This window comes from Scardinius erythrophthalmus (assembly GCF_964197995.2).
Source record: "Scardinius erythrophthalmus genome assembly, chromosome: 24".
NCBI lineage: Eukaryota > Metazoa > Chordata > Actinopteri > Cypriniformes > Leuciscidae > Scardinius > Scardinius erythrophthalmus.
In genome coordinates this window covers 27,822,194-27,833,629 of record NC_138244.1, presented here as the reverse complement: position 1 = coordinate 27,833,629, position 11,436 = coordinate 27,822,194, and the positions used below count along the sequence as shown (strand labels likewise).

The window sequence follows — 11,436 nt, the reverse complement described above, 5'->3', positions numbered from 1 at the left end:
CGCTCAAAAGACTCACAAATATCTGTGAAATATCACGACGGCTTTTGTCTTACTAACATTTATTTGCAGGCTAAGTCGTTTTGTTAAAATCTTAATTACAACGATTTGTACATGAGACAGAGAATTAATTAGAAACAATTAAGAAGGGATAAAAAAGACTGATTGGCCCATCCTGATCAGCGCTGAGAAAAGTAACGGGTACCACGTGACATGTGCTACGCTTGTGATTTTTTCATTGAATACCGTTGAGACCATAGACTAAAAAAGGGTTGAGACTATTTTTTACAGTCTATGGTTGAGACACACCAATCTATGAGAAAAACTCCACATGTTGTTGATTTGAGATTTTAGGAAAATTGATTAATCTTTAAGTTTTTTTTTTTTTTTGAAACAAGACCACTGTATTTTAATTTGTGTATATGGTATTTTGTTAGGAAAAATGAAAACATATCATTCTTTTTGCAAAGATAAATCCTAAAGGTAATGTATTATTTTACGCGTGGAGAAATTAGACAAATAAACTTTAATATAAGCCACAAGTAAATAAAAGAAAGTTTTTATTTAAATACATCGCACCTGGCCAATCAGAGACGTTCAGGTCGTTAAGCCCCGCCCACTTGCGTGACGTAATTTTGTGTTTCCGGAAGTGGTCCAGCCGGAATATCGCAACGTGAATTTGCTGTTACCGAAATTTCATTGAGAAGTTGAATGAGTTATTTTATTTGAAAACAATTATTCCGCGATGGCAGCTCTTAAATACGCCGGCATGGATGATACAGACAGTGAAGACGAGCTTCCTCCCGGCTGGGAAGAGAGATCCACGACAGACGGATGGGTTTATTATGCCAAGTGAGTGTTTGAGACGAGCGCGCGCGTTCACTGTTCATCATTGCTAATAATGAGTATCTGTGATGAGATTTATACAAGCACTGACAGACACATGATATTGTCATAACTCGTTTCAGCCATGAGGAAATGAAGACTCAGTGGGAGCATCCCAAAACTGGGAAGAAGAAGCGCTGTGCTGGAGGTTTGAGGATTGATTTATGAAGAATAACTGATCATCTCACCGTCATAACTGTATTAAAATATCTCATCGCCATTAATGCACTCGAATGAAGTGTGCAGAGCTTTCAGAAGAGAGTTTTGATATGCAATGAGGATAAATCAATGATTAAGTCACTTATTTATTGTATTTTCCAGCTTTGCCATATGGATGGGAGCAAGAGACCGATGATAAAGGCCAGATCATCTATGTTGAGTGAGTTCAATCAGTCATATGATATATTATAGTTTCCCCTCAGACAGATGTGTCTCTCAGCTTTCAGGCTAATTAATAATAAATTAATTGGTAACACTTTTCAATAAGGTTTCATTCAATAACATAAACTAATATTGAGCAATGCATTTTTATGATGCAGTATTTATTAATCTTTGTTAATGCAGGGTTCTCAAGTTTTATCAAAATCTTGGAGTGAGATCACATGCGGTTGGGGGAGGAGCCCTAATGGAGCCCCGCCCCCACCTGTCCCCGCCCCCACCTGTCCCCGCCCCCCAATTTTACCCCTTGTTCATAATTAACCAGCACAAATTAAAAATAACAATTGGTAAATCTGATAAATGACAGAGCAATTAATCACATCAAATATACTCTTTAATGTTATATTTCAAAATTACAACTAAGTTACAAAAATTACAAAAATATAACAAATTGCTCCAAACAGTTTGGAAAAACAAATATTTTTGCATTTTGAATGTGTCTAGTCGAAATGGTATAATGATTTATTGTGTGGTGGGACATTGAGAACAAATGACATATTATTAAGGTATGTTAGTGTGTTTGTGTTTGTGTGTGTGTGTGTGTGTGTGTGTGTGTGTGTGTGTGTGTGTGTGTGTGTGTGTACACACAAGAGTACACACTCCAGCTTATGAAATGTGTTTTGTGTTGCTAGTGTTTGAAAAATACAAATGCATGGCAATCAATGATTAAAGTAACGTTATGTTTTGACAGGATATAAAATATTACCCAGAGCACTCTTGCTTTAATATGTATGTCTTAATGTAACCAGAAATACTATTAATACAGTATAATATATAATATAATTTAAAATAAAATAAATACATTTAAATTTATTTAAAATAAAATGAAGAAATACATCTTCATTCCTTCCCATACCCACTAACATTTCCCTTAGTTTCAGATAATGTAAGCTAGCCAAACTGAGCCAAAGCTTCTGGCCTGGTTGCAAAGTAGTTGTAGAGTTTTTGACTGCATCAATAATAATGTATACTATGGGCTATATATGAAATGTTCCAGCCTTAAAAATGTTAGACGAGCTTTCGTCCAACTTACCTTCTCCATCACGACGTGTGTTCGCGCGATGTTGTTGGTTACCTAGTAACGAACGTACGGTGGCCGAGAATGTTCCGTCAACTTCCGTGTGTTCGCGCATCTATGTTGCCTAGTAACGAACGCAATCTGGCCGAGATACGTGCTGGCGGCAGGAAACTTCACTTTGTGTGCCCGCGCCTCGTATACAACGTTATATATAAAGCTTGTAGGACAACTTGGTTGGCATTGCCTTTTCAGCGTGAGAAATACACGGTGTGGCGTGTGAGCGTGTGAACTGGTTGAATTGCGTGTGTCTCACGGCCAATGCGTGAGACTTGAGAACCCTGGTTAATGGTTGGTAATAAAACACAGCTGTTCATGTTAGCTCAATTCAGTAAAATAATATAAACAAAGACAGCCTTTTGATTTTAAATATGTATTAGTAAATGTTGAAATTAACATTAACTGAGATAATACAATTCTTTAGAAATATTGTTTATGTTTACTAATGTATTTCACTTATGAAACATTAAAAAAAATCGTTACAAACTAATTTTAATACACTTGACAAATACATTTTTAGATAAATGCACCCTAAATATTGTAAACATTTTCGTCCTGATTAATTAAACTTGAACACCAGCAAATGCATACAGAGATATTACAATGATAAGTACAGAAATAAATGAACAAACAAATAATATAAAGTTTTTAGTCGTCAAATAAATAAATAAATAAAGAGATGTTTTTAGAAGTTATTTTATAGTTACAGTGAGGAAAATAAGTATTTGAACACCCTGCTATTTTGCAAGTTCTCCCACTTAGAAATCATGGAGGGGTCTGAAATTGTCATCGTAGGTGCATGTCCACTGTGAGAGACATAATCTAAAAAAAAATATCCAGAAATCACAATGTATGATTTTTTAACTATTTATTTGTATGATACAGCTGCAAATAAGTATTTGAACACCTGAGAAAATCAATGTTAATATTTGGTACAGTAGCCTTTGTTTGCAATTACAGAGGTCAAACGTTTCCTGTAGTTTTTCCCCAGGTTTTCACACACTGCAGGAGGGATTTTGGCCCACTCCTCCACACAGATCTTCTCTAGATCAGTCAGGTTTCTGGGCTGTCTCTGAGAAACACGGAGTTTGAGCTCCCTCCAAAGATTCTCTATTGGGTTTAGGTCTGGAGACTGGCTAGGCCACGCCAGAACCTTGATATGCTTCTTACAGAGCCACTCCTTGGTTATCCTGGCTGTGTGCTTCGGGTCATTGTCATGTTGGAAGACCCAGCCTCGACCCATCTTCAATGCTCTAACTGAGGGAAGGAGGTTGTTCCCCAAAATCTCGCAATACATGTCCCCGGTCATCCTCTCCTTAATACAGTGCAGTCGCCCTGTCCCATGTGCAGAAAAACACCCCCAAAGCATGATGCTACCACCCCCATGCTTCACAGTAGGGATGGTGTTCTTGGGATGGTACTCATCATTCTTCTTCCTTCAAACACGTTTAGTGAAATTATGACCAAAAAGTTCTATTTTGGTCTCATCTGACCACATGACTTTCTCCCATGACTCCTCTGGATCATCCAAATGGTCATTGGCAAACTTAAGACGGGCCTTGACATGTGCTGGTTTAAGCAGGGGAACCTTCCGTGCCATGCATGATTTCAAACCATGACGTCTTAGTGTATTACCAACAGTGACCTTGGAAACGGTGGTCCCAGCTCTTTTCAGGTCACTGACCAGCTCCTCCCGTGTAGTTCTGGGCTGATTTCTCACCTTTCTTAGGATCATTGAGACCCCACGAGGTGAGATCTTGCATGGAGCCCCAGTCCGAGGGAGATTGACAGTCATGTTTAGCTTCTTCCATTTTCTAATGATTGCTCCAACAGTGGACCTTTTTTCACCAAGCTGCTTGGCAATTTCCCCGTAGCCCTTTCCAGCCTTGTGGAGGTGTACAATTTTGTCTCTAGTGTCTTTGGACAGCTCTTTGGTCTTGGCCATGTTAATAGTTGGATTCTTACTGATTGTATGGGGTGGACAGGTGTCTTTATGCAGCTAACGACCTCAAACAGGTGCATCTAATTTAGGATAATAAATGGAGTGGAGGTGGACATTTTAAAGGCAGACTAACAGGTCTTTGAGGGTCAGAATTCTAGCTGATAGACAGGTGTTCAAATACTTATTTGCAGCTGTATCATACAAATAAATAGTTAAAAAATAATATATTGTGATTTCTGGATTTTTTTTTTTAGATTATGTCTCTCACAGTGGACATGCACCTACGATGACAATTTCAGACCCCTCCATGATTTCCAAGTGGGAGAACTTGCGAAATAGCAGGGTGTTCAAATACTTATTTTCCTCACTGTATATTTTTATTTTTTATTATAATTTTTTATATATTATAAAATGCATTATAATATACAGAATATGGTATTTTGTCAGAAAAAAGGCAGTCATAAAAAGTCATTGAGAAAACTCTGGTGATGTGGACAATAACTCACACCAGAATAATAATTACAGTAATAAACTTCGATACAAGTTAAAATAGAAGAGTTTTTATTTATATCCAATCAGAGACGTTCAGGACGCTAAGCTCTGCCCATTTCACAACCACATTTTTTTAATTATAATTTTGTTCAGCACGTTTTCTCTGTGATAAGATGTTATATGAAGCAGTCTACTGCCCTGGTGTTGTGTAACTGTGAGTTGTGCTGCTGAACTCTCCTCTCAGCCACATCAACAAGCGCCGCACGTACTTCGACCCGCGGCAGGCCTTCACCGTGGAGGACGTGCAGCTGAAGCCCAAGCGCTTCGACGGGAACAGCTCGGCTCTGGAGGTGCTGCACGGCCGAGACCTGTCCGACCGCCTGGTGATCGTCACGGGGGCCAACAGCGGCATCGGTGAGTCAGGCCGCGTCACAGCCGCATCACAGCCGTGTTTAAACACTTTAAACATCACAGCCGTGTTTAAACACTTTAAACATCACAGCCGCGTCACAGTCGCATCACAGTCACATCACAGCCGCATCACAGCCATTTAAACCCTTTAAACATCACAGCTGCGTCACAGCCGCATCACAGCCGCATCACAGCCGTGTTTAAACCCTTTAAGCATCACAGCTGCGCCACAGCCGCATCACAGCCGCCCGTGTTTAAACACTTTAAACATCACAGCCGCGCCACAGCCGCGCCACAGCCGCATCACAGCCGCATCACAGCCGCATCACAGCCGCATCACAGCCACATCACAGCCGTGTTTAAACACTTTAAACATCACAGCCGCGTTACAGCCGTGTTTAAACACTTTAAACATCACAGCCGCGTCACAGCCACATCACAGCCGCATCACAGCCGTGTTTAAACACTTTAAACATCACAGCCGCGTCACAGCCGCATCACAGCTGCATCACAGCCGCATCACAGCTGCATCACAGCCGTGTTTAAACACTTTAAACATCACAGCCGCGTCACAGCCACTTAAACCCTTTAAACATCACAGCCGCCGCATCACAGCCGCATCACAGCCGTGTTTAAACACTTTAAACATCACAGCCGCGTCACAGCCGCATCACAGCCGCATCACAGCCACATCACAGCCGTGTTTAAACATTTTAAACATCACAGCTGCGTCACAGCCGCATCACAGTCGCATCACAGCCGCATCACAGCCACATCACAGCCGTGTTTAAACACTTTAAACGTCACAGCCGCGTCACAGTCGCATCACAGTCGCATCACAGTCGCATCACAGCCGCATCACAGCCACTTAAACCCTTTAAACATCACAGCCGCCGCATCACAGCCGTGTTTAAACCCTTTAAACGCCACAGCCACGTCACAGCCGCATCACAGCCGCATCACAGCCGTGTTTAAACCCTTTAAACATCACAGCCGCGCCACAACCGCATCACAGCCGTGTTTAAACTATGGATGCAAATGATCGATTAATTCATTAATCATTAGTTGATTGACCTTATCGATCGATTAACGATTAGCTGATAAGCGGCTATTTTCCTGAGAATGTAAATTTCTCACAGTATCAATAGTGTCTTTAATATATTAAGCAAAATATTGCTTATATACTGAATAAAAATGCATGTTATATTGCTCAATTGATGGTTTATTGTAACAGTTGGGATACAATACAGATAATGGCATTTATGTAGTTTAACAAAATAAATTATGCACAGAAAATTAAAATACGTAAAAAATAATTGTGCACTGGCTCACCTGTTGCATGTGAAACATTAAGCAACATAAAATAAATTTTAAATAAAAATCTATATGGGTAGGCTTAGCCTACACTATATAAAGCCTACATAATAATCTGGTAAACTACTTATATGAAAAACTTGAAACATTAGCAGCAGCACTTATAATTAAACCGTTAAACTGGAGCACTTTGCCAGCGCGTTATTTAACTCTAAGAAACGTATCCTATATGAGATTAATCAGATATATACAAAATATACATAATATTACAAATTATATCTGCACAAAATGAAGCGAATGCACAAGTGAACTTGAACTAAGTTACGTGCCATTCAGAATGACTCATGTTGTGGATGCGCTATTTCTGGAGCAACGCGACTATGGCAGCTAAACCCAAATAGTTCACAATATTTGATTACAATATTGTTCTCTTTATAATGTTATGTAATATGACAGTCCAATAGTCATTATTAGTCGTGTTTTGCCGTTTGAGCTGTGTGCGCTGAAACTGAAGAGGATCACCATAAGCTTTATTATATTAATTCTTAACCAAATGCATCCTATATGTGATAAATCAGATATAGATAGGCCTACACAAAATAAACACAACATTACAACTTACATCGTTGATTAGTCGTTAACATCCCTAGTTTAAACCCTTTAAACATCACAGCTGAGTCACAGCCGCATCACAGCCGCATCACAGCCGTTTAAACCCAAAGGGGTTGTATAATGCCCTTTTCACAAGATGTTAAATAAGTCTCTGATGTCCCCAGAATGTGTGTGTGAAGTTTTAGCTCAAAATACCCTGCAGATATTTTTATATAGCATGTTAAAGTCGTCACTTTTTGAGGGTGAGCAAAAACGCACCTTTTCGTGTGCGTCCCTTTAAATGCAAATGAGCTGCTGCTCCCGGCACAGAGGGCGGAGCTTCAATAGCTCCTGTGTGTGTGTGTGTGTGTGTGTGTGTGTTAGCAAATCTGATTACCTCACACAGACATACTGAAATTTCAAAAACTTTTAGCCTTTTATGTTCAAACCGGATTCAGACAATGATGGAGAGACTCAAGAAGTTGTGACAACATGTAGAAGCAACAGGACGTTTCTGAATGTTTAGTTGATGAATTTATGTAGCGTATGTGTAGTTATCTTCTAGGCATTGATTAGCATATTCTGTCTTGATCATCTATAAATCCTGGGGGCGGGGCTTATGTAAATTTTAGGGTTAGTGATCGTTAGCTTGTTGTAGTCTCTTACCAGCAGTTTGTTGTAGTCCTTAAAAAGCTATTTCTTTTAAAGACAATCTCCCTTTGCTTTGAACTTTGAGCGTTGTAACTCTGCAGATGTTGTTTATGCTCAAACAGCAACATTACACACTAACTAAAGTTAGAAAAGTCAAATCATAATCAACCACCCCTTTAGATCCAGACTGAGCAGTGCAGGGTTTGTCCAGCAGGAGGCGCTACAGGATCAGTTATTTGCTCTCAGTCTAACCTCAGTCAACATTAGCCCTGAAATGAGCAGACAAATGAATGTTACTGTGAATATTTAATAATTCATCAGAAGAATTATCAAAGCAACTTCAGACATGTAATAATTCAACACCGTTATGATAGGAGTCCTCATATCTGTGTTATTAATTACTTTAAAAAAGGAAGAAAATTCAGCCGAACAGAATCTCATATTTCAGTCAGTGCATTAATGACATAAGATGCTGTCTCACTGCTGGGTTCTGGTGTTCTGTAGGTTTATTTTATTAAGTTTTTTTTAGTTTTTATTTTATTTTACTTGTATACAACTATAATTACTAAAAAAATGAATTTCTTGTTATTTAACAAGAATGCATTAAGTTAATCAAAAGTGACAGTGAAGACATTTATAAACTTACAAAAGATTCTGTTTCAAATAAATAATGTTCTTTTGAACTTTCGATTCATCAGATATTCCTGTAAAGTGTAATGCATCACAGTTTCCACAAACACACGAATCAGCTCCACTGATTTTAGCATAAATAATAATCAGAAATGTTTCTTGATCATCATATTAAAAGGATTTTTGAAGGATCTGAAGATTTTATTGATGCTGAAAATTCAGCTTTTGATCACAGGAATAAATTACACTTTACTATATATTCAATTTTTATGTTCAGTTTTCATTTTAATTTGAGTTTGTATTAGTCATTTTTAATAATTTTGTCATTATTATTATATTTATTTTTATTTTTAGTAATTTTATTACTTGCATTTAAAAACTTGTCAACTAACTGGAATAAGTTTTCCATTTAAAAATTAATTTCAGACTAATTTCAATTAATGATTTATTTTTACATTTTTTTTATTTAACAACAACAGTGGTGGTAATATTTGACAGTTATTACTGTATGCTCACATCTGGCTTCAGCATTTGGAGTCTGAGAGGAGAATAAACAAAAACTAAACAGACATGCGTTTAAAAAACAGGAGACGCTGATGAATATTTTAGTTCATATTCACATTTGAGTTTTGAGATTCATGTAGTTTTAATCTACAACCGTCATTCACACCACATAATGTTATTCAGTTATTAAATACTTTACCAGATTACGTAATAATAATGGCTTGGCTTTCCTGTAAATCTGAACATATATGACACATATGTTACACAGTGCTAGTGATGAGTGTGAGCGGCTCTGGATGATGATGATGATGATGATGGTGTCAGTGGTCGTGGCGTGTGGTGAACACTAGAGGGCAGCGGAGCTCCGTCTGTCACTCATCACAGGAGAACACACAGATATTACACGATGATCATAATCAATGTGCCGCAGTCACGCAGAAATATGAACAACACTGTTCTCATGATAGAGTTGAAGAGGGCAATATTACGTGATGATCGATATGATGGACGACTGTTAATCTGGTCAATATATTACTGTTATTTTTTTTTTAAAACTACTAATTTATTTCAAATATTTGAAACGTTTAAAACGTGTGTGTTCATGAGTGTGTTCATGTGAGTGTGTGTTTATGAGTGTGAGTGTGTGTTTATGAGTGTGTGTGTGCATTTGAGTGTGCGTTTGAGTGTGAGTGTGCGTTTATGAGTGTGAGTGCATTTATGAGTGTGAGTGTGTGTTTATGAGTGTGAGTGTGCGTTTATGAGTGTGAGTGTGCGTTTATGAGTGTGAGTGTGCGTTTATGAGTGTGAGTGTGTGTGTGTGTGTGTGTGTGTGTGTGTGTGTGTGTGTGTGTGTGTGTGTGTGTGTGTGTGTTGAGTGTGTGAGTGTGTGTTTATGAGTGTGCGTTTATGAGTGTGAGTGCGTTTATGAGTGTGAGTGCGTTTATGAGTGTGAGTGTGTGTTTGAGTGTGAGTGTGTGTTTATGAGTGTGAGTGTGTGTGTGTGTTTATGAGTGTGTGTGTGTGTGTGTGTGTTTGAGTGTGAGTGTGTGTTTGAGTGTGAGTGTGTGTTTATGAATGTGAGTGTGTTTATGAGTGTGTGTGTGTGTGTGTGTTTGAGTGTGAGTGTGTGTTTGAGTGTGAGTGTGCGTTTATGAGTGTGAGTGCATTTATGAGTGTGAGTGTGTGTTTATGAGTGTGAGTGTGCGTTTATGAGTGTGAGTGTGCGTTTATGAGTGTGAGTGTGCGTTTATGAGTGTGTGTGTGTGTGTGTGTGTGTGTGTGTGTGTGTGTGTGTGTGTGTGTGTGTGTGTGTGTGTGTGTGTGTGTTGAGTGTGTGAGTGTGTGTTTATGAGTGTGCGTTTATGAGTGTGAGTGCGTTTATGAGTGTGAGTGCGTTTATGAGTGTGAGTGTGTGTTTGAGTGAGTGTGTGTTTATGAGTGTGAGTGTGTGTGTGTGTTTATGAGTGTGTGTGTGTGTGTGTGTTTGAGTGTGAGTGTGTGTTTGAGTGTGAGTGTGTGTTTATGAATGTGAGTGTGTTTATGAGTGTGAGTGTGTGTTTATGAGTGTGAGTGTGTGTTTATGAGTGTGGGTGTGTGTTTATGAGTGTGAGTGTGCATTTATGAGTGTGAGTGTGCATTTATGAGTGTGAGTGTGCGTTTATGAGTGTGTGTGTGTGTGTGTGTGTGTGTGTGTTTGAGTGTGAGTGTGAGTGTGTGTTTATGAGTGTGTGTGTGCGTTTATGAGTGTGTGTGTGTGTGTGTGTGTGTTTATGAGTGTGTGTGTGTGTGTCTCTGGGTTTACACCTGTACCTGTAACATGATCCTGCGCTGTGTTTATGAGTGTGTGTTTATGAGTGTGAGTGTGTGTTTATGAGTGTGAGTGTGTGTTTATGAATGTGAGTGTGCGTTTATGAGTGTGAGTGTGCGTTTATGAGTGTGAGTGTGCGTTTATGAGTGTGAGTGTGTGTGTGTGTGTGTGTGTGTGTGTGTGTGTGTGTGTGTGTGTGTGTGTTGAGTGTGTGTGTGTGTGTGTGTGTGTGTGTTTGAGTGTGTGAGTGTGTGTTTATGAGTGTGCGTTTATGAGTGTGAGTGCGTTTATGAGTGTGAGTGCGTTTATGAGTGTGAGTGTGTGTTTGAGTGTGAGTGTGTGTTTATGAGTGTGAGTGTGTGTGTGTGTTTATGAGTGTGTGTGTGTGTGTGTGTGTTTGAGTGTGAGTGTGTGTTTGAGTGTGAGTGTGTGTTTATGAATGTGAGTGTGTTTATGAGTGTGAGTGTGTGTTTATGAGTGTGAGTGTGTGTTTATGAGTGTGGGTGTGTGTTTATGAGTGTGAGTGTGCATTTATGAGTGTGAGTGTGCATTTATGAGTGTGAGTGTGCGTTTATGAGTGTGTGTGTGTGTGTGTGTGTGTGTGTGTGTGTGTGTGTGTGTGTTTGAGTGTGAGTGTGAGTGTGTGTTTATGAGTGTGTGTGTGCGTTTATGAGTGTGTGTGTGTGTGTGTGTGTGTTT

General features: G+C 39.1%; 1 protein-coding gene across 3 annotated transcripts in view; it reads left to right on the top strand.

The window, feature by feature from the left end:
• Positions 1 to 589: 589 nt before the first annotated feature.
• Positions 590 to 11,436, top strand: part of wwox (WW domain containing oxidoreductase) — a 272,642-nt gene continuing 261,795 nt past the window's right edge. Inside the window, exons 1-4 of one of the 3 annotated variants that reach the window (XM_081356430.1) lie at positions 590 to 849; positions 966 to 1,030; positions 1,204 to 1,261; positions 5,074 to 5,243. In XM_081356430.1, the coding sequence (XP_081212556.1) occupies positions 743 to 849; positions 966 to 1,030; positions 1,204 to 1,261; positions 5,074 to 5,243 (400 nt within the window). In that variant the 5' untranslated portion in view covers positions 590 to 742. The remainder of the gene's footprint in view (positions 850 to 965; positions 1,031 to 1,203; positions 1,262 to 5,073; positions 5,244 to 11,436) is intronic. The other 2 variants (XM_081356428.1, XM_081356429.1) reach the window with 2 other exon arrangements.